General features: G+C 38.8%; 1 protein-coding gene across 4 annotated transcripts in view; it reads right to left on the bottom strand.

The window, feature by feature from the left end:
• The window catches only part of Trim24 (tripartite motif containing 24), a 114,730-nt gene that overhangs the window by 42,827 nt on the left and 47,340 nt on the right, over nucleotides 1-24,563 (bottom strand). For 2 of the 4 annotated variants that reach the window (XM_038317980.2, XM_038317981.2), the window contains exons 3-4: nucleotides 16,228-16,375; nucleotides 287-419 (exon numbers count right to left, since the gene is read on the bottom strand). In XM_038317980.2, the coding sequence (XP_038173908.1) occupies nucleotides 287-419; nucleotides 16,228-16,375 (281 nt within the window). Of the gene's footprint in view, nucleotides 1-286; nucleotides 420-5,581; nucleotides 5,785-14,615; nucleotides 14,677-16,227; nucleotides 16,376-24,563 lie in introns of those variants that run through there. The other 2 variants (XM_042054435.1, XM_038317982.1) reach the window with 2 other exon arrangements.

Genomic DNA, 24,563 nt, shown 5'->3' with positions numbered 1-24,563 from the left:
TATGGACCTGGCCAGAACCATTCACCTGGCCACTTCTTTAACTAAGTGTGCTTCGAATTTGGCTTTTGAACTGTGACAGTGGTCTTTTTCTCAACACTAGCACCTAACCACCATATAACGCACAGCATTCAATGTACTGTCTGGACAAAAATATAAAGAAACTGAAATTGAGAAAGCCAGCTTGCCACCGGCCAAACAAAACACATACAAATCTCCACTCAGGTGGAACAGCAGTAGTCCATAAAAGGTGTGCTGCCTATCTGAACAGAACAAGACATGCTGGTACCTATGCTCTTTGTGTTCCAGCAGCTGGCAGTCCCGACATGTCAGTTTGTCACATGTTTCACAGTAAAGCTTCAGCTGCTCCTTTTTATGGAATGGACAGAACACTGGTCGCTGACTGGTCACACCAACTGCCTCTGTAAAAATAACAGACAGCAAAAAGAAAATTCATGTAATTGAACCGAAAATCATTAGATGGTCCATTTTTAACCAATTCCATGGACATAAAAGAACTCTTGTTTCTTTAATCTATGCAGTTTAAGCTTCATTGCATTACTGATTTTGAAATATTAAATATTCTCAAGGTTGGTGGCTAAAGGCATCTTTCTACCTCTGTTGGAGGAAGATAGGCCTCTTGTTGATTCCTGGCTGCTTAGCCCCAAAATCATCACACAGCAACTATATTATTTAAAACACTGCTTGGTCTGTTAGCTCTAGCTTCTTGTTGGCTAACTCTTACATATTAATTTAACCCATTTCTATGAATCTGTGTATTGCTACGTGGCTGTGGCTTACCAGCTAAAGTTTCAGCATCTGTCTCTGGCAGGGCTACATGGCTTCTCTCTGACTCCACCCTTCCTCCCAGGATTCAATTTAGTTTTGCCCACTTAGCTCTGCTTCCAAATAGCTCTGCTATAGGCTCAAAACAGTTCCTTTATCAACCAATGGTAATCACAGCATACAGAGGGGAATTCCACATCACCTCCCCTTTTCTGTTTAAATGAAAAGGCTTTATCTTCAACATAGCAAATTATATATAACAAAACAGGTATCAAATAAGAATTACAGATACAATATTTATATCTACTTTTTTTATTGTAACTAGGGAAAACTATAACTATCAATTCTTCAACTCCATCAAAGACTCCAGAGGATATACTATCACCTAAGTAAACTGGAAGTGCATTGTAAGCAACTTCCAAAACTCTAGAATTGATAGAGACATCTTGCTGCCTGGATAGCCACCCAAAGTTCTTCTGTACTGTCGAGGCATCCATCTTCAGCCTCAGGCCCATAGTATCTCTGGCAGACTTTTCCATGAAGTAGGAAATTTCAAAGACAGTTCCACCTATACTGGCAGTTTGTCAGTCATTTTCTTTTGTGTCCTGCAGAATGTCTGGCAGACTCTTTCATGAGGCAGGAACCCTGAAGTATCATCTCACCTTTAAGCAAGTTTAGCAGTCTTTAGTTTAGCCTACTTGATGCCCCTCTTCCTCTTGAAGTAGCTTGGCGCTGCCAGGAGCAGATGTGTCTCACTGTCATCAAAAGTCCTAAGTTCTTAAACATTTTAAATGCCATATTCTGTAGTCTTTAAAAAGTCCTTGAAGAATGTCTATCCATCTGAACTACATCTCTGTATATCTAGAAAACCTAACTATCATGACTAAAAGCTTGACTATTATAGATGACTATCTAGTACATTACATTTTTAAATGAGCTGCACAAACACAATACCTTAATCAAAAGCATACACACAAACACACACACACACATAGTATAACAAAACTGACCTTAAATTTTTATCAATAACCAAGCTCCATACCACTGCAAATCTCTATAGCATGTCCCCCTTTAAATGTAAGGAAATATTTACAAACAATATTTGGAAATATGGGCTTAGTTTTTCTAAACTGCTTCCTGCTGTTTATCGGGCGAAGTATTTTCTTTTGGGGGCTGTTCACAGAAATCTTTCGGGGGATCTTGGTCCATCAAACCATATTGGTCTGGAAGCAATCCACAGGTTCTCACCTTCTGTGGAAACAAAAGAAGATCCTCTTTTCCAAAGCAACATATCCTTAGACCTAAATTTTGGAATCAAGATACCTTTATGTTGGTTTAACTTAGCAGTACATACAATGAAATGTCTCTCTGTAGTTAGCTCCTTCACAGTCAAAAAATTTAAAGAAAACACAATAATATATATAATCCAGACTCCATGTGTAGAGTCCATCTTTACGTGGCTTATTTTTCTTTACTCTGTTTAATCTATGACTGTCCATACACTTTCTTTAAAGATTTTTTTAAAACAATTTATTCTTTTTCAACTGTCTACACTCTATTTTCTCTCTCCCAAGCCTACATACATTTATTCAACACTGTGACCCATTTAGAGTTCTTTTATGTCTGAATCTGTCCTTATTGCATTATCTATAATTCTCTACTGTCTTGAAGAGCTTTTAAAATGATAAGCAGCTTTTTTTGCAGCTACTCTGGATGCTGGCTTTACCTCTCTCCACTTTTATAATGGTGGATGTACCATTACTGCCAGCTCTGGGGCCGTCAGGTAGGAGCTGCGCTCAGCACTTTAATTCTGCGAATGAGCATGCAATACATAAACCCTTTTTATCTGAATAGCTAAATTTACCATGCAGAGCACTGTGCAGCCTGAAAATATCTTTGTATATGGAGGCAGGAATGAGCAATTGTCTCCTGCCTGTGCACACCTAGTAGACCTGATCCTGCCGCCTGCCCAGGCGGGGAGCATTGAGCCACGGGCATGGTCTCAGTTACTTTACTCCCGACCCTGAGTGGGCCCACAAATGCCATTCCAATGTTCCATAGCCGGAGTTCATATTGACAGCACGGTCCAGGGAGCCGCGTTTTAAAACGGCATGGCTTTTTCCTGCTACTGCTGAATCAGGAAAACCTCTTTTTTTTTTTTCTTTTTTCTTTTTTGTTTTTTTGAGACAGGATTTCCCTGCAGCTTTAGAGCCTGTCCTGGAGCTAGCTCTTGTAGACCAGGCTGGTCTCGAACTCACAGAGATCCGCCTGCCTCTGCCTCCTGAGTGCTGGGATTAAAGGCGTGCACCACCACCGCCCGGCTAGGAAAACCTCTCTTAATGGAGCTGCTGCGACAAGCCACCAGCTGAAAAAAAATGTGGCTAAACTTTGTTTGTTGTGTGACTAGAGTTTCTTCCTTCTCAGGTTTTACATGGATTTAGTCCACCATGTTAGTCCCAATATGTTGGGAGGAAGAGAAGCCTCATATCTCCAAGCCTGATAAACTAAATTCAATCCCCAGAACCCACACAGTGGAAGGAGAGAACCAACTCCCATAAGATGTCACCCACAAGGTAACCGCACTCATACTCACAGAGAATAAATTGCAAAAAAACAAAAAACTTAAAACACTTTTCAAGCATTTAAGGGAATAGAATAAAACTTTTCACTTTAGTTAAGGAGTAATTTAAAGGGTTAGATATGTCATGAAATATGTGGTTTATAAAATTAAAACATTTTAAGATAGTCCCTATGAATATAAACTAAATGTTTTCTATCCTAAATATGAGACAGGACTATCAAAATGTGCGGAGCTGAACTGGAAACAAGGTTCAGAAGTTAAGAGCACTTGACTTGCTCCTATCCATCTCAGCAACCACATGGCAGTTCACAGCCCTCCGTAACTAGAGCTCCACAGAGTCTAATGACCTCTTAATGGTCTCCACATGCACCAGGCACTAATGTGGATGCACAGAAATACATGTAGGCAAAACACATATACACATAATAAAATAATATTCTTAAGAAGTTGTGGACTGGCCTGGGATGGTTCTACAAATTGGCTCTCATGAATATGGCCATAGCTGAGTATGCATCTCTAGCATCTGTTGTACACTGACATATTTCTTCTTCCTAAGATAACTGTACTTTTAGTTTGTGAATGCCCACACCCCTCTTACTGGGAATTAAACCTAGAGCTTTATATAAGCTAAGAAAATATTTAACCACTGAGCTATACCTACCAGCTATTTTTTAGTTTTGTGAGGAGAGTGCATGAATTTATACTCCCATCAACACTCTAAGGGTTCTTTTTTTCTGAATCCTCGTTAGATTATTATTATTATTATTATTATTGCCAGTAAGACTGCAATGAGATAAAATATAAATGTAGTTACATTTGCGTATTTCTGATGGCTTAGGCAACAGAACATTCTTATATAGTTATTATCCATACATGCTTCTTTTATTGACTGGATTGTTTGAAGGGTGTACTTTGATGTCTTTTTTAGTTCATATATTCTAAACTTTTTATGTGTGTTCATGTGTGTTTGGGTGTACATGTGTAATGAACATGTGTGTACAGAGACTAAAAATAAACTCCAGGTGTCATTCCTCGGAAGCCACCTGTTTTGGAGACAGAGTTTCTCATTAGCACCTAGATCTGTCTAATAAGCTAGGCTGCCTGGCCAATACGGCTCAGGATGTGTCTGTGCCCCCATTCCCAGATGCTTCCTCACTCAAATTACAAGTAAGTCATCATGCTAGGTTTTTTAACACGGATATTAGTGACTGAACTTACGTCCTTATCCTTGTACAGCGAGCACTTTACTAACTGAGCCATCTTCTCAGCCCCTGTGTATATCCTAGGTCTTAATCCCCTGTAAGATGAATAGCTGTAGCCTTTTTACTTATATTTACTTTGCTTAACAGAAACCTTTTATTTTCATGAAATCCCATTTGTCAATTCTTGTTATTATTTCCTGGCCTATTTGTCCCTTTCAGAAGATGGAAAGATGACTCTGTCAGCAGTCAACAGCACTTGCTACTCTTCCAGAGGACTCAGCACCCTATCAGGTGGCTCAAAACTGCCTGTGTCTTTAGTTCCAGTTTAGATACTCTCTTCTGACCTCTGCAGGCACTGCATGGGTGTGGTACATGCACACATGAACTCACAAATTCAAAATAAACCAATTGTTTTTTTTTTTTTTTTTTTTTTTTTAAATTAGGATATGTGGCTTTGGAGCCTATGCTGGAACTAACTCTTGTAGACCAGGCTGGTCTCACACTCACAGAGATCTGCCTGACTCTGCCTTCTGAGTGCTGGGATTAAAGGTGTGTACCACCAATGCCTGGCCAAGGATAAGTATTTTTATTATTATTTATTTGTGCTTTTAGGACTTGAACTCAAAGCCTTGTGCATGCCAGTTGGTTAATAAGAAGCCTGAGCTAATAGGCCAAACAGTGTTGTAATTAATATAGTTTCTGTGTTATTGTTCAGGTCTGGGTGGCCAGGAAACAAACAAGCAGCCTCTGCCTACAACAACTGAGCTACATTCCCAGCTCCATCAACAAATCTTTATTTAGAGTCCTTTCTCAAAAAGTGCATGTATAAACCTATACTTTTCAGGTCCAAAAATAGTTTTTATGGTTTATATTAAAACATTTTACCCCTCTCATAGGGAAAGATTAATAAATTTATCTACTTGAGACATCTACAAGATTTAGGATTTTAAATTCTTAGAAAAATTTTAGAAGTAGCCAGAAAGGAAAATTAAGTTGTAGATTCAAATTATCTTACCATGAGTTAATGAAAAATTGACAATAAAAAGTAATAGACAAAGGACTGGGAAATTTTCCTTCTTTCTTTTACAGAATTCTTTCAAGACTGGGGATACAGTCCTGTTGCTAGTGTCTAGCAACACATGAACACATGAACCCATGGGTTCAATCCTTGTCACCTCATAAGCAGGCCAAACTGGATTAGACCTGTAACTCCAGCACCTGAGAGGGAAAAGCAGGATGATCAGAAGCTTCAGGTAATCCTTTGATAGAATCAATTTTTGGTTCACAGTAATCACACTCTAATTATTAAATTTACACTTAATAATACATCATATTCATTCACAGAACTACCAAAGTAGAAAGTCAAAACAAAATCCCAACTCTGCAAGTACAGAATATCTTAAAAAACTGAAACAGTGAAATACTATAATTCAAATACTTATCTAAAACACACATCGAGTATATAGCTCATCTGTCCCAGTAATTAAAAAAAATTTATTTATTTTTTTGGGGAGGGGGAGTTTCTGGGTGTAAACAGGTTTTCTCTCTATTATGTAGCTCTGCCTGTCCTGGAACTTGCTATGTAGACCAGGTTGCCTCTGCCTCCTGAATGCTGGGATAACAGCTGTGCATCACCACACCCATCACTAGTAACAGAAATTTAAAATTAAATAATTGAAAAGAAACACAAGCTAAAGGGTAGAAGTAACTGGATAAATATACCCAAAGAGCTACTCCCATGAATAAATATAAAACCAAACCTACCATATAAGTTAAAAAAATGATACAAACATATAAAACTCACAATGGAAGAAGAAAAATAACCATAGAAAAACTTGGTAGTTGTTCTTGTTTGGATGTGAAATGTTTCTTCACCTCCCATTCATCCCCAAAAGCAACCTGAATTGAAGGTCTGGTATGGTAATAGTTTGTTTGTGCTTTAACAAATAAAACTTGTCTGAAGATCAGAGTACAGAGCTAGCCACACTATAGTTAGCCAGAGGCCAGACAGAGGTGGGACACACTTTTAATTCCAGCACTCGAGGGGCAGAGGGAGAGGCAGTTGGATCTCTGTGAGTTTGAGGTCACCCTGGGCTACATGAGATTGAATCAGTCTAAAAGAGAAACAGAGCCAAGTTTTCCAGGCTCACACCTTTAATCCCAGCACTAAGGAGATGGGAACAGGAAGTGATATGGCTGGGCAGAGAGGAAAATAAGGTAGAAGAGACAGGAGCTCAGGATTCAGTCAAAGGTTTCAGAGATATGGCATCCAATCTGAGGGCTTGAGATCTCATTCAGTCTGAGGATTCCATAGAGGTAAGAACTAATGACTAGCTGCTCTGCTTCTCTGATTTTTCAGCTTCCAACCCCCCTCCCAATAGCTGACTCCGAATTTTTATTATTGAGACCAATTAGAATTTGCTCTACATCTGGCCTTTTGGAGTATGAATTCACAAAAAAGCCACTTGCCTGTGGCTTTGCAGCCACCAGCGTAGGCCAGAGCTACACACAGCCTATGTCATTGCGCTGAATGAAGGCAAGGTTTTCCTTTCTTCTCTCCTGGTGGGCTTTCCCTGGGTACCCTTCTCAGGCTGCTCCCAGACTAGATAGCTGCCTTGAAATCTGTTAGGGCTTCTACTGTTCTATGCTGCAGCAGTCAGATTCATACTTCACAGTCATCTGAATCATCGGCAGCAGATTTGGTGAGACAATTTGGAATTTTTAAAAGGAAGAATTAGTTAAAAGAGAAAGTTTTTCCCCCCAAAATGGGAAATATAATTACGATGAAGAGAGTCAGGCTGCTGTATGCTTATGCAACGCATGATTTAAAACTGGAACATTTAAATCAATTAAATGAAGAGACAGCCAACTTAACTGGGATAGACATAATGTTAATTATCACCTTGATAATTCTTGGTTTATCTCTTTAAAAAAGGTGGTTGATATGAGTGCCAAGATACAGGCCTTAGAAAAACTTATAAAAACAGATCATAGAGATATCCAAACTCAGACACAGGAATTTAAAGAAAAACCAGTATGAGTACTGCATTATAAGCTTACAAAGAAACAGCCTAAGGTTTTCAAACAACCAACCTTAATTTGTCTAGTCACCTTACAAGAACTGCCAAATGACAGCACCAAGGCTCACAGGAATTCGTTGGGAATGTTAAATTTAAGGAGATTCACGACAGCGAGTCTCATATGACATGCATTCACCTTTTCTGAAGCAGATGTTAAACTTGTGATCACCTTGTCATAGAATTATCCCTCCAGACTGGAGAGACTTGGTTACATTGGTTTTAGAGCCTGGTTCTCAATTACAGTGGAGGACCTGGTGGAAAGATGAGGCTAAGGCCATTGAATAATGAAGTAGGGCTAGAGGTATGGAAATCTCCCAAGACCAACTTTTTGGAGGAGACTATGCTAATATAGAGAGGCAGTCTCTATGTTAACCACTGTCTAGCTTTTTGCCATATAGCAGTTTTGAATGCTTGGGAAAGAACTGAATAAGTAGGAAAAAATTGAGTCATTTACTAAAGTTATACAGGGCCCAAAAGAAACTTGCACTGATTTCTTATAGACTAACTTCAGCGGTAAATAGAATGATACCAAATTCAGAAGCTAGACATAATAATAGAGTTCCTGGCTTATAAAAATGCTAATTCAAAATGGAAAAGAGTAATTAAGTCACTAAGTGTAAGATCAGCACCCTTGGAGGAATAGATCTGAGATACAATTAATATTAAATCTCATGACCATGATGATGCCTGGAGATGAGGCATGATTTCCTGAGGTATGAAGAAAAAGCAAAAGGTCAAATGGTTCATTTTGGTAGACAAAGTTACGTAAAAAGGGATTGTAAACAAGGTGTTCCTAGAAACAATGATCTTTCTAAGCACAATTCAAACAGAATGCCCTTTCTTTCTGGATTATGCAGAAGGTATGGCAAAGGCAGGCACTGGACTAATGAATGTATATCAAATAAAGGGCAGTCAAGGTAACCCTTGATGGGCCTCTCACGGGACTGCATGTCAAATTCAGTTTAGTTGTTTCCTGTCATCATGAAGGAAAACACCTTACGGGGCAATTAAAGAAACTAATCACTATTGTAAAAACCATACTGCTCTGCATGATAGAACAGCTATAGAAGAGAGAACAAAAAATTCAGGAGAAACCATAAAGCGAATATTTTGGCAAACTTCTATAAATGAGCAAAGGCCAAAATTTAAAAAATATGAATAAATGATGCTGTCACTGAAAGCCTTGGAGACACAAGTGCAGAAGTCACAATAATTGTACCAGATACTTGGCATCCAAACTGGCCTCTTCAAGAGGTACATGTTCAGTTTTTAGGAAGTGGAACTTTATCTCAGATAAAACAGAGCACAAGATGGGTCAAATGTATAGGGCCAGAAAGAGAAAAAATTGAAAGCCCCATATACGGCTAACATACCAATGAGTTTATGGGGATGTGATTGGTTACAGCAACAGAATAATCAGATTAACATTCCTTCGATCTCAGAGACAAACCATAAATTAAAATATGTTAAAGGAAAAATATTAGAAGGGCACAATGGCTGCTCATCTTTCAAAGGCAGCAGCCGCCCTCCATTTAAAATAGTTGACAGACAAACCTGTATGGGTTAAGCAATAGCCTTTAACAGCAGCAAAACTCAGGCTTCAGAACAGCTGGAACAGGAGCAGTTAAATGCTCAGAATATTGAAGAATCAACCAGCCCTTGGAATTCTCCTCTATTTGTTCTTTTAAAAAAAATGGAAAATGGAGAACGGTAACAGATCTAAGAACTGTTAATAAGGTGATTCAGCCAATGGACTCTCTACAGTGTGGAATTCCTCTGCATTCTCTATTACCTAAAGGGTGATGCCTTACAGTTACTGATTTAAGAGATTGTTTCTTCACTATACCTTTACAAGAAAAGACAGAAAAATTTGCCTTCATGGTTCCTACTTAGAATAATTCTCAGCCTGCTAAGAGATATTTATGGAAGATTTTCCCATAGGGAATGTTAAGTAGTCCCACCCGGTGCCAATATTTTGTACAGCAGCCCTTGGAAATGATACATAAGCAATTTCCTCAATCTATACCTTACCATTACATGGACATCTTACTAGATGATTCAAATATAGATTCTTTAGAAAGAATATTTGAAGATGTAAAAACAATTTTGCCTTGTTGGGGATTACAAATTGCTCCTGAAAAATTCCAAACAGAAGAGACTCTATTAAATATTAAAACTCTATTAATTAATAAAATAGGTCTACAAAAATTAGGCACCAAAAGGTACAAATTAGGTAAGATTGATATCAAACTCTTAATGACTTCCAACTCTTAATGACTTCCAAAGATTGCTAGGAGACATTTCCTATCTACAAAACAATATTGAGGTAGAAAATGATAAACTGAGTAAGTTGTTCAAACCTTGGATGGTGACAAGGACTTAAATAGTCCAAGGGAATTATCACCTGACACTATGAGAGAATTGGCTTGATGGAAAACAAATTACAGGATGCACATATGTATCATGTGTATCCAATCTCAACTGCATTCTGGTCATATTATCCTCTAAATATTACCCTGCAGGAATATTAATGCAAAGGAAGACATTATCTTAAAATGGACCTTTCTGACCACATAAACAGAGTAAAAAGTTAAAAACTTACATGGAAAAGGTCTCTGAGTTGATACTAAAAGGAAAACTGAGACTCTGTCAATTAGCAGGAATAGACACAGCAATTATCAGGAATAGGAATCATCCTGTATATATAACACACTTCTGATCCCATACAGGTCTGCCAGGCCTTATAGCACAAGGTAATGAAGAAATTGATGAACTACTGATAGGAAATGAGCTGGAAGCCTCAGAATTTCATAAAAAAAATCATGTCAATAGCAAAGGTTTAAAAAAACATTTTTCCATCACTTGGCAAAAGGTCAAGGAAATTATAAGGAAAGGAAAAAAAAAGGAAATACCCTACTTGTTCTTTCTACAACCAAACTCCTACCTGTAGGAAGTAACCCAAAGGGTATTCAAAGGAATGAAATCTGGCAGATCGATGTGTTCCATTTTGTACAATTTGGAAAACTAAAATATGTACACCACAACATTGATACTTATTCTGGATTTCAATGGACAATTGCTTTGCGTTCAGAAAAGGCTGATTTAGTAATCACACATTTATTAGAAGTTATGGACATCATGGGTATACCTGTACAATTTAAGACTGACAATGCTCTAGAGTATGGCTCTAATAAAATGAAAGTTTTTTGACTACTACAAAATAAAGCATATTAAAGGCATAAAGAATTCTACAAGCAGTCATAGAAGGATCAAATCTAACTCTAATTTGCTAGATAAACAGAAAGAGGTAATAAAGACCACCCATAAGAAATTGCAAAAGTTTTATTAACTTTGAATTTTCTAAATGCTAATGAGAAAGGAACAACAGCAATGAAGAGACATTAGCTAATAGAAAAAAAAAACTAAGAAATTAAATCAGCCTGTATACATTAAAGATGTGCTGACCTCAGAATGGAAATCGGGAGAAGAAAAAGTATGGATACCATCAAAATTGTTAAAGGTTAGATATGAACAAGAGAGATCTCTTAATTAGAAGAGGTGATAGTTCAAACAGCGTGACCATTCAATCTAAACTAACATATACAACTAACAACTGCTTCTTATACAATCAGATATAACTTGCCAAAAACGAAACTCCCCAAAATTAGAGTTGGGGAAGGATTTTGGTTTTGTCTTTTCAGGAGAATGAAAGCATCTAGTTAAGGAATCTGAAGACCAGTGGAAATGAGACATCCGAAGAAAAAGGATGAGAGAAAATGTCCAATCATCAGAGAAAATGTCCAAAAAAAGAGTAAATTGGCCTATTGATATCACATTTTCAACAGGATAAAATTTCATAAATTTTTCCTAATGTTTGTTTCTGTTGTTCTCTACAGATATATAATCCAAATGGTCTTTTGGTAATCCCAGTACAATTAAAGATTAAAGCTGGCTTTGGAGTTGGAGTGTGGCTCTCTCCTTCTCTAAACCCAAGTATGCGTCTTAAAGTGAAATACAAAATCTCTGTCTCATGACAGAAGAGCCACCTGATATGGGACAGAAGAAAAACCAAAATTAATGGACTATTTTATTGGCACTAATCTCATAATCTCTTGGTTCTATTTTGACTCTTTAGAGCTTTTAAGATATAAATATTATCTCAAATTTATAAATTAACATATGTATATTTTAAACTTTTTGTCATGCTATTAATGATCATGTAGAGTACTAATTCTAGAAAAATGCTTCATTTAGCTTTTTGTACATGACTTCGGGTTTGAGTATCACTTTTTTAGCATTGAACACTGACTATGCTTCTTAACAGTGACCTTTGAGATCTCCAAAAGGATGATGGGGGCCCCCACAATGATAATTCCACCAGGACTATGGTAACACCACTAAGCTATGAGAACACCACCACCTAATGATCAGCTTTGGACTACAAACTGCTCAGAACAATATCCAAGTTGCTAGCTGAGATGATCCAGCCTCACAGACTACCCTCGAGACAAGTCCTGCACTTTCCTATTATGCTGAAACTGGACAACAAATGATATAGCTACCTCTAAGACTCGACAATTAACCCCAATTTTTCTTTTCAGGATCCCCTAAAATGCCATCATCCCCTGGACAGCAAGAAGTAAATTTTAAAACAGGATTCCCACATTCCCAAGAGTTGAGGTGCATGGTATTGGGTTGGTGTTGGTATTGTTATGGATATTTGTCATTGTTTAGGGTGGTTGGTTCCAAGTTATTATTGGTAACAGTAAGGAAAAAAACTGAACAAAGGAGTTTAGATTCAGGGTTCATGTCTTGAAAAGAAAAAGGGTGATATATATATGATAGGATATAAGATTATATATGATAGGATATAAGATTAGATTACTGGATCTGAAAAAAAGGGTGGGGGAGATAAAGAAATAGAATAAAAAGGTAGATTACTGAATATACTTTAAACCGAAACAAGTGACCACTACTTTAAAATATTTTATATTGATATGGATTTTTGTATGTTGACACAAATTTAAGATTATTTTTGTTAGAACAATACTGTACAAACATTGCTAATGTTGTTCAAGGTATTGCACCTACACAGCTCATTCAACCATGTAATGAAAGCTGAGCAGTGGTGGTCCACGCCTTTAATCCCGGCACTTGGGAGGTAGAGGCAGGTGGATCTCTGTGAGTTCAAGGCCACTCTGGCTTTACAGAGTTAGTTCAAGGATAGGCTAAAAAGCTACAGAGAAACCCCGTCTTGAAAAACTGAAAAAAAACAACATAATGCATATTTCTAGTCCTTCTTAAAGTTTAGTATAAGGAAAGGAAAGTTAGTAACTAGCTATATGAACTTGCAGTCATATAAGGCCTGTTTTCAAGGTAAAACAGATATAGTTTAGACAGACAGATCATCCTGAAACACTTCAGAGATCTACAGAATATGGCATTTAAGATGTTTTAATAACATATGACATTTTTATGAGACATGTCTGCTACTGGCAGCACCAATCTACTTCAGAAGATGATAATCATTGAAGAAACTGCACATTTGAGTTTATTTTCTTTGTAGAAAAGTAAGCCACTAGACAACAAAGTGCTCTTGATTACTAACAGTATGCTGTGCAAATTAGACAAGCAGGATACAAAAGAGATCAACTGCCAAACTTTGTCAAGACAAGGCGGGATAGTCCTTCAAAATCCTGCTTCACAGAAGTCTATCCAATGTGCTAGACCTATAGGCCAAAGACTGATGCCCCAACGTTACAGAAGAACCTTGGGTAGCCAGCTGTTTCTGTTATTTCTCATATTTTTTTGAAAGTTGCTTGCTTCCAATTCGTTCTTACTCAATATTTCTATCTTGGTTCTCTGAGGGAGTTAAGACTAGGTAATTATAGTTTTCCTTATTTACCAGGCTCAGAAAAGAAATTCACAATTGAAATGTAAAGTGTATAATGTTAAAGTTGAGAGACATAAAACGATAATTTTGGGTTGGTAATGCAAGTTAGAATAAAAAGTTGCTGGGTGGTGGTGGCACACGCCTTTAATCCCAACACTCGGGAGGCAAAGGCAGGTGGATCTCTGTGAGTTTGAGGCCAGCCTGATCTACAAGAGCTAGTTCCAGGACAGGCTCCAAAGCTACAGAGAAACCCTGTCTTGAAAAACAAAAAACAAAATAAAACAAAACAAAAAAATTTAAAAAATAAAAAGTGAACTAGGTACAACACTTTTGGACTCATCAAGATAGGATAGATAATGGAGTAATTTCTCTGAATTTGTCAAAGGCAAATGGACTAGATGTTGTTGATGTACTTATTGCATGTATACATTATATATAGTTATTGTACTCATTTTATAAAGTTTTTTTATATCAGTTATAACTTTTTTATTTTAGACAAAAAAGGGGAAATGTGGTAGTATTTTGCTTATGCTTTAACAAATAAAGCTTGCCTGAAGATCAGCGTGGAGTTAACAACACTGCCACAGAGGTCAGGCACTGGTGGCACACAAGTTTAATCACTGAGGTAGGGATGGGAAGTGATGTGGCTGGATGGAGAGACGAACATAAGGTAGAAGGAGACAGGAGCTCAGGATTCAGTCTGTGGTTTCGCAGACATGGTATTCAGTCTGAGGACTTGTAGAAACAAAATACCCCATTTGGTCTGAAGATTTCATAGAGGTAAGAACTGGCTGGCTGCTCTGCTTCTGACCTTCCAGCTTTCACCCCCTAATATCTGTTTCTGGGTTTTTATTATTAAGACCAATTACAATTCAAACAACATCCTGGTCCTGAATTTGACATGCTCTCCATACTATGTAGTTTGACTCCCCCTTTAAACTTTTCCTGATTAGATGTTCTACCAAATAATTTTGAAATGTTTAGCCAAGTTCCTACATAACCAAAACTCCTCTGAAAATCCCCCAACTCCTGAAAACACCCCTTGTCTTGCAGTTTTTTAGGCTATATAACCCTACCTTCTCCTGTGTTCAAGGCTATTTTCTCAAACTCCACTCTTAGGAAGATTTCCCTGTTTGCCTGGAAAATAAAGTTTGTGTAATTTGACCAAAGAATTTAGATAATGTTTTTCACTCTCAGTGGGTTAACAAAAGCAAAAGTTGTTTTATTTTTTGGTTTGATCACACCAAACTGAATTTGTTTGAGAATATGTATTAATAAAGATGGCTATTTGAGGGCCAGTCTCAACATCCTCTCAGGGTTCAGATTAGAAGCTACAAGAAGCAGCAAAAAGGACTTTCTTCCTCTGGCTATCTGAGGGTGAAGGAACAAACTCAGTACTTCTTCATGCCAGTTTCTTCATTATTATTCTGTGTTACAAAATTTCTAGTCTCTCTCTCTCTCTCCTCTCCTCTCCTCCTCTCACTCCTTCTCTCTCTCCCCCTCCCCCCTGCAATTTTCTGGTAAAAGCAAGGTTACAAGGCCAGAATTTCTCAGGGTCTTAAAACAGGTAAGAGCTGCTCAGAGTGACACTGTCAGCTCCTTTATGGTCTAGGAGGCAAGGCTAGAAAGATACCTGGGTAGCACTAAGAGGCAAAAAGATGATTTAGGAAGCTTTAAATTCTAAAAAGGGAGAAAGGAAGTTCATGGATGATACTATATCCCTAGGTGAAAATTCTGTTTTGGTAAATAGAGCTAAGAGTAGTTGTAGGGAATTTAATAGCTTTTTTTTAGGGTTAGAGCTGGGGGTCAACTGAGGTTAGTACTTTCCCAAGTTGGCTGTGGTGGAATTTGGGACATCCAACTCCTTATCAGGAAGGACTAAGAATCAAACAATCTTGGATGTGCCATAACCCTATCTTTGAAGGTGATCTATTTGGAAGACTCCTCTCTTGACTAATGTCCTCCCAAATAAAAAATAATTGCAGGGAGCTAGCTTCTAGGTTTTATCTCAGGAAATAGAGTAGAGATTTGACTGTGGGAACCAAGGTTTTTGACTGTGTGACTAAATTTTCTCACTGGGAATCCCACAGTAGGGGGAAGTCACCTAATAAGCAAAAACATAAAGCAGGCTTTTAAGTGTCCACAGTCCTTGTGGGAAAATAGAGCCAGTTATGAAGGATGTACCAGTATATACTCTACATATCAAAACTATATAGCTAAATAAAAAGTCATATTCCTAACCACTCACAGATATATGTGCCCATAAGAGTGAGACGCAATCATGAGATCACATATACACATCACATAAAACTATATACTACAATGCAGGTACTGGGGAGTACCAAGCTCCTTTAGCAAAAGTGACCAACAGTTTCTAGAGTTGATGGTCCTACAGACCTTGTCTGGAAAGGATTGAACTCTATCAGATAACCATTCCTCTGGTGGGTTGACATCTGAATACTGGTTGTCACCTGCTGTAACACATGGCCCCTAACATATTAAGGCAAGATTCAATATATATAAATCATACTTATTAGCACCTCTAAGTACAATTTCAATTAGAACATTGTCTTCTTCGTATCAAAAAGTATACTTTAAGTGTAATGTTTATATCTGTATCAGTACAGGAAGACTAAAAATACAGTTTCAGAGAAAGAAAAAGAGAAATGCGAAAACCAGATTCATTACCTGGAGATACTTCTTCTTTCTGCCTGACTGTGTGGTCTTTTGTGAACTTCACTCTCTGGTGAGCTCTAATACATGTTTTGCAGAGCCATTCGACACACTCTACACAAAATCCATTAGCTTCTGCATTATCTTCACAGCTTGTACATACCTAGTAATAAAAGAATCTGGTCACATAAATTGTTGAAAAATATTGAAAAGAATAAAATACCAACCAAATAGACTATCAGTTTTCTTACATTAGTCTAAGTTTAAATTTATACTATACATTAAACTATATGCATATAAAATGAAGATGTTATACATGAGAACTGTCTTTTTAGACAAGGTCCCACTATGTATCCCTGACTAGCCTGGGACTCACTATTTAGATCAGGATGGTATTCAACTCATAATATGACACATGACTCTGCCTCATGAAGTCTAGGATTAATAGTGTGCAACACTAAACTGGACAAAGATTAAACACATTTTCTCTTTAGCCTCTAAACTGATATACTAGACATTCCAGAAAGTAGGCAAATGATACAAGTAAAAATAATTTCAAGTGGTTGGAGAGATGACTCCAGATGTTCTTAGAGAGGATCTGTGTTTTGATTCCCAGCATCCACAGGATCACTTATATTCATCTGTAACTCTAGTTTCAAGAGATCTGACATCCTTTTCTGGTTTCTGCGGGCACCGGGAATACACATGGCACACATATATACATATATACAAACACTCAAACACAAAAAAATAATAAAGCAAAAATAAATCTTAACAATTAAGTAAGAATCTGAGAGATGGCTCAGCAGTTGTAGACAACACTGGTTCAGTTCCTGGCACCCAAATGGCAGCTCACAACCATCTGTAAACCTAATTACAATAAATCCAACACTCTCTTCTGGCACCAGGCATGCTTGTAGTACATATGCATTCATATATGTATGTAAAACACTAACAAAGCAAAAACAAATATTTTTTTTAAAAAATAATTTTACCTGGGTAGTGGTGGTGCATGCCTTTAATCCTAGCACTTGGGAGGTAGACTGATAGAGGTGGCTCTCAGAGAGTTCAAGGTCAGCCTGGTCTACAAAGTAAGTCTCAGGACTACCAGGACTATTGCGTAGAGAAACCTTGTCTCGAAAACCATAATAATAATGATGATGATGATGATGATGATGATGATGAAGAAGAAGACAGTTTGTATGGACATTATCATCTCTATATTTTACTACAAAATACTTCAAAAAGGTAAGCGAGCATAACGAAGAAGAGGAAGAAGAAGAAGAAGAAGGAGGAGGAGGAGGAGGAGGAGGAGGAGGAGGAGGAGGAGGAGGAGGAGAAGAAGAAGAAGAAGAACAACAACAACAACAATTTTCTTCATAGTTCAATATACCAGTCACTCCAAGTACAAGGCTAGGTACTGAATGCACAAGAAAAAGGAAAAGTAAACATAGTCTCTGTCCTTATGACACTTATGATCCTAACAGAGGAACAAGTTCAAATTCAAGTTATCCCACTAATTAGCTTAATGTTTGTACTGGATTGATTTTGTCAACTCTTATGCAAGCCTAGACAGATCTTGAAAAAGAGACTATTAAGTCATTTATTTTATTTATTTTTATGTGTATGAATATTTTGCCTGCAAGTATGTTCGTGTAGCATACGTATGTAGTACCTGTGGAGTCCATAAAGGATATCTGATCCTCTGGGACTGTAGTTATGAATAGTAGTGAGTCACCATGTGGATGCTGAAAATTGAACCCAAGTCTTCTGGAAGAGCAATCATTGTTCTTAATCACTAAGCTGTCTCTCTAGCCTGGGAAGAAGAAATCCAGTGCCTTCTTCTGGCTTGAATGGGTACTACATGCATATGGTACATGGACATGCATTCAGGCAAGGTGCCTATGCACATAAAATAAAACATTTAAGAGAGAGAGACAGACAGACAGATGGGGGAGGAGAAAAAAGGCTGGCCTGCATATAATTTTGTGGGGTGTCATGTTGATTAAGGATTAATGTGGGAAAGGGCCCAACTCACTGTGAGCAATGAAATCTCTGCCTGGGTAGTTCTGGGTTATACCAGTAGACTGAGTAAGGCATGCATGGGAATAAGCAAGTAAGCAGCATTTCTCCATGGCCTCTGCTTCAGTTCCTGCCTCCAGGTCCAACCTTGAATTTTTTCCCATGACTTCCTTTGAGGTCGAACTGTGATGCAGAATTTCAAGCTGAAATAAGCCCTTTCCTTGCCAAGTTACTCTTGGTTGTGGTGTTTTATCAAAGCAACAGAAACCACAACTACAATAATGGTCTTGAGGATACAGAATTCATCATTAAACCAAGGATAATGATACATATTTTACTGAGCTCTTCTTAAGATTAAGTGGGAAAGCCACATTACTGTAATGATCACTCTATTAAGAAGTGCCAATAAAAGGAAATGTACAAAAAGTTGTCAGCACTTACGATGGAGACACAGAAGAATTTACCCAGATAAAACAACAGCTTTTCCTTATAAAAAATTAAAAAAAAAAAAGACTTCATCACACCAAGCTATGAAAGCTACTAGAGGAAAAGCCTTCTAGTCAGAGAACAGCACAAAGAAAATTGCAAGAAGAGCATGGCTCATTTAAAGAGCTGAAAGTAAACAAGTAGCACTTTAGTATAGGAATTAAGGGGAAGATTGAAAAGAGAAGGAGCTGGCAGCAAGGCAGGCAAGGGTCAGATCAACTAAGGCCACGACAATGGTGGTCTTTGTCTGAAGAAAGATTAAATAAAAAAGGCACGGATAGACATTATTTTTTAAATCACTATTACTACGAAGCAAAGAACAGATTAGAAAGGTTCAAAGCATTCCCACATAAGGCGATTTATATGAGGGTTAGTAGAGTGAAGATGAGAACAGAACAGAATGGAGGATTTAGGAAGTAAAATAAGTTTGGAGAGTACACTGGGAATGGGAGGTGAAAATAAAGAGTATCTAGGACATGTATCTGGCTGGTATAATGGTTTAGATAGTGGCAATGCTATCTAACTATCTTTGCAGTTGAAAACAAAAATACACATAAATCAGAAGTTGCCAAATTCCAAGTATCTGTTATTTGCAAGAACCAAAAATCTGCCTTTTCTTAGGGCTTATCATCTTCACCTTTTTTCACACTATTGATAAGTACTTATCAGTGTTAGTAATCACTTGGACAATCTGCCAATCCTCTTTGCTTTCTCAATGACACTCTGGATCCCATCTGCCATTTCTCTTCCTCTGATTCTGAAGATTTTTGATAGATCTAGAGATATCCTCTTAAGGTTAATTATTATGTCTATAAAGATGCAACTTAAATTTCTAATCTTCTATTGTAGGCTACAAAAAGGAATGAGGAATGTCTAATATGCACTGTTCTAGATCCCTGGTAAATGAAACAAACTATAAAGTGCAAAACAGGAGCAAGATGTGGTAATACCTGTCATTCTGGGATGGAAGCAAACTATGAGTTCAAGGCCACCCTGGGCTGCATGGCAAGAGCCTATTGCAAACAACAAAAAGGACAAAAACCAAAACAAAAACACCAGCAAAGTAGGAAGTGCCACTGACAAGCCTAGAACAATGAGCAACACATAGTCTCCAAAATCAATTTGTGTATTTTTCCCTTAGAGCAGACCAATGAGCCCAGGGACTCCCGCATACTACACATTACACCTGAGGTAAACCCACAGCCAGTTCCATTATTTCAAGCAGGTTTCGCCCAGGCTGTGGTGGTGCATGCCTTTAATCCCAGCAGATTAAAGGAGAGATTGGGAGGAGAGATTAAAGCAGATTGGGAGGCAGAGGCAAGCAGATCTCTGTGAGTTCAAGACCAGCCTACAATCTATAGAGCAAGTGCCAGGAGAGGCTCCAAAGTTGCACAAAGAAATTCTGTGTCAAACACCCACCCCCAAAGAAAGCTGGTTTTACGAGGAGATAGTTTATCCCCTAGAGCAAACCCAATTTGGCCTTTGGGGAGCAATGTGGATACTGTTAAAACAACAGAATTTAAACTAGTATCAACTAAGTTCTTTTATAAGTAAACTGAACCCTAAATCCCTGTAATTACACCTCAGGATTAAAAAAGCTGAAAATGAAAGGGGGACGGGAAGCACAGAAACTAGTCACACATTGTAATGGTCTGTCCTGTCCCTTTAAGAGACAAGCTCTATCCATTCCCTCCCACCAGATCTTCCTTCCGCTTCCAGCCTGAGCTCTCAACCTTCTTTCAATTTCTTCCCCAAAGAGACAGCTTCTGCCTCTCTCCCTTCTCCCCACTTCTCCCCTTTCCCCCTCTCTGTTTCTCTCTCTGCTCTTCCCCCTTCCCTTCCATAACCCACTAAATAAATATCCAACCTCACTCTGCATGGCATGTCTCTGTCTCTCACCCACAGTGCGGCTCCCTGCCCTGGACCAGCTGCCTTTGGGGTACCTGCGGCATGGTCTTGAGGTATGCCTATCTGCCTCGGTCTCTCACCCACTGTGTGGCTCCCTACTTATGCTGTCAGCCTGAGACTCGTGAGCCACTCAGGGGCTCCCTGCCTGGGATGGCTGCCTTCGTTACCCACTGTGGTCTCAGAACCCGTTGACTGCTGCAACCACTTGGGGAATGGTGCCGTTTTTTACTTAAACCATATTATTGGTACCAAAACCCAGGGGGCTCTACCACCCCTCTCCTGGGGTTGGGATCTGGAACCGGGTATTTTTTTCCACAACAACCACGGATTCCATCTGACTGAATGCCAATCTCTATGTACACCAGCAGCTTCATTGATGAGTTTTCCCTTTCCAGCCCCCAACCAGCCTTCACAGGTATGATTGAGCCCTTCGCTGCTTTCCATAACTAAAAACATGACCAGACAACCTGGGCTATTCCTCCTGTGCTAGCACTGCACACACTGTGTGGTGCATTCAATTAGGGGGCCAGGGTCCCTCAGATTTTTCTTTCTCCTTTTTCTTTTCTTTTGGACCACTCATAAGTGGTCCCCACCATGAGAGACTGCATGGAGCGGTCTCTAGCCTCTCTGGCTTCTGAGTCGCCTGTACCGGAGCTAGTTAGACTTGAACGCTCTGCTTTTAGAGAAAGGACACTCTTCTATAGCCCCTGTGGTGTTTTTCACGGGTTTTCACGTTTTCAGCTATGGTATAAATCCTCAAACTATGCTTCACTAGTCTCCTGCTGGTTCCGCTTTTCCTCAAACTATCAACCACCCACTTGTAAAACCAACAAGATTGGTCGGATCCATGAGGCTGCTGTTTTCAGTTCTAGCCTTTGCTCCTCACCATGGCATGTGGTGCACCAATTCAGCAACATTGTGGATCATGCCTCTAGGTCTCTCTTGTTATTATATTTAAAACTCCCTTGGCTCAGAAAACTTGGTTTTTCCATACAACATGTGACCACTGCCATTTTGACTGAGGTCAGGTGACCTTACCACCATCTTAACTGGGGTCAGGTGACTTGATCGCCATCTTAACTGAGGTGAGGTGACTGCTGCCATCATAACTGAGAGCCAGGTCAGGTGACCATGTCCTGCCATCTTTACTGAAGTATACCCTGCCTGATACCCTGGTTTACTTATGTTTTTGTCTTTAAAGATGCACCTATGTTTACTGTTAAATGTTGTAATTGTCTGTCCACTGTATCTCATTTTAGACTATAAAAACAATATGTCTCATGTTTAAATTGGTGCGTACTTTTAAATCTCTTAATCCAACACTGCTTTATCTGTTAAGATGAGAGCCAGTACAGTCAAGCTTAAACTCAGCTCTCCAGGCAGATTCTATACTGCAGCTATAACTCACCTATACCTGGTAAACAGCCCTCAACTGCTCAGAGATCTGGGGAATATGACATTTAAATATTTAATTATTAAAAAACTTTTTGTAACAAAAAGAGACAGGTTGGCTCCTAGCAGCACTCTACCTCCTCCAAAGAAGACAGAAGACAAATGGGCACAGAACAACATCCATCCACAATTTGCTTCAACTGCCAAGCACTAGGCAAAACTGCCTTTCACCTAAAGTGAAGATATCCAGACAGTGGACAGAATCACTGGAATTGACAACCTAGCAGCTCAAGGTACACTTATTTTCCTACAGATTTCTTAGCCCACAGAATCTTCTGGAGCCTGGCAAGTCCTGCACCAAACAGCAAAAGAAAAATCCGACCCTCAGAGACCATGGAGGACCCTGAGGAGTAGCTCTAGATGCCAACCAAGTTCTCTGTTGCTTTTTTATCAGTAACTCAAGTAAAATTTTATCCTTCTCAAAGATCTCTGATGCAGTTTGACAGCTGAGAGGTTTTGTCAATTTAAAAGGATAGCCTCACCAAACAAATTTCAGTAAAATACAAAGGTGTGAGGACAAACACAAGTTATCAAATTTCTCTCTCATGCTGCCTTTCATAGCCTTAAAGATATTTTTTGTTGTACAAAAAAAAAATCTGTCACAGTCATTCTGATATAAATATGCTACTGTCTAAAACTTATATTTTCATAAGCCCAAAAAATTCTTGTGAGTTCCAGGGAGCCGAATTATAAGATGCACCTTAAACAAGTCAGATACACCACTTTCATTTCAAAATTTGGTCCTACAATTTTTTCCCCTAAACTTAACTTTGTCCTCTGTTCTGCCAATACCTTAAGCAGGTGTAAAAGACACCAGACATTTCCATACCAAAAACACCACAGGAGCAAAGAGATCACCTACCCGAGAATGTGGCCAGTACCCAGCTTTCTCAGGATACCCCCACACCAAGACGATGCCCAGAAATAAGCAGGAAGCAGTCTTGAGAATCCGCTGCCCCAATTCCTTTAGCCTTTTGTACCTAACCTCTCACCTTTATACTATAAAAAAGAGATGGGAATGTAATGGTCTGTCTGTCCCTGTAAGAGCCACCCTTACCCACTCTTTCCCCCATCCACAGTGGAGGCAGGCAGCTCTTCCTTCCTGCCTGCTGCCTGAGTTCTCTCTTCCTTTCCTTCTCTTTCCCAAAGAGGTAGCTGCTGCTGTGGTTCTTCTCCTTTCCCCTGCTCCCCCCTCTCTCCCCTCATCTCCCTTCTCCCTCCATAACCCACTAAATAAATATCCAACCTCCCTCTGTATGGCATGCCTATCCGTCTGTCTCTCACCAGCGGCAACTGCGGCTCTTCATGGGACCAGCTGCCCTGCCAATAGCCCGCTGTGGTCTCTCACATGTTGTGTGATTCCCAGCCTGGGATCTGCTGCCTGTCGTGGCCAATGGGCTACTCAGGGAACAGTGCTCTTTTATTTTTACCATTATACACATGACGAAGAATTCCCAACAGACAAAATTAATTTTTTTCCAAACTAGAATTAGATTTAGTTCTTTCCTGGGTCTTTTGTTACAAATGAAAAGAACCACCAAGAGACACAAATGAATCAAAATTTATATGCACACAAATTTACCATACTTGGCATTCACCTTAACAAGGCCATCCCACGATAGAATATCACAGATTCTCCCTAAGGAAATAATATTTAAGCTTGAAGGAGTGAAAAACAAATGATACTGTTGCAAATCTAAATTGAGCACCTTAGACAATGCTACCAAAGGAAGGTTTAGATCAACACCATGAACACAAGGCTTTCTTAAACAGATATACCTGAGATAGCTCAGCGTGGTCAGCTGTCTCCAGTCTGACGGTGCAAGCATGATGACCTAGGACAGACTCCCAGAAAACACATACAAATGGAGGAGAAAACCAACTTCACCAACTTGTCCTCTCATTTTATTTCCAGCCATCAAGTATGCATAGACATATGTACCATATGCACACACTAAAGTAATTTTTAAAATGTAGAAATCTTGATCAAAAATCTAACCTATTTTTATTTGAATAATAATACAGTTTACAAAAGGAGACTGGGGTTAAAGAGATAGCTCAACAGTTAAAAGCACATTTGTTGCTCTTGTACAGGACCTGGGTTAGGTTCCCAAGACTCTCAAGTGGTTGAATACTGTTTTTAACTCGAGTTCCAGGGGATATGGTGCCCTTTTTTGCCCTCCACAGGCATTGCACACAAACAGTATGTTTAATAGAATGCAGGAAAAGCACCAATACACAGAAAAATAAATCACTTAAAAAAGAAAACTAAGGTAACAATTTCAAAACCCAGTAACTCAGTACAAAGAAATTAAATAATGCTAATTATAGCATAATGTTTTCCCGTAGCATAAAGAAATATGATAGGGGGGTTGGAGAGATGGCTCAGCGGTTGAGAACACTGGCTGCTCTTCCAGAAGTCCTGAGTTCAGTTCCCAGCACCTAGATGGAGGCTCATAATCATCGGTAATGAGATCTGATGC

Source organism: Arvicola amphibius, chromosome 2 (genome assembly GCF_903992535.2).
Source record: "Arvicola amphibius chromosome 2, mArvAmp1.2, whole genome shotgun sequence".
NCBI lineage: Eukaryota > Metazoa > Chordata > Mammalia > Rodentia > Cricetidae > Arvicola > Arvicola amphibius.
The sequence above is the reverse complement of the archived record's forward strand: the minus strand, read 5'-3'. Positions and strand labels throughout refer to the sequence as shown.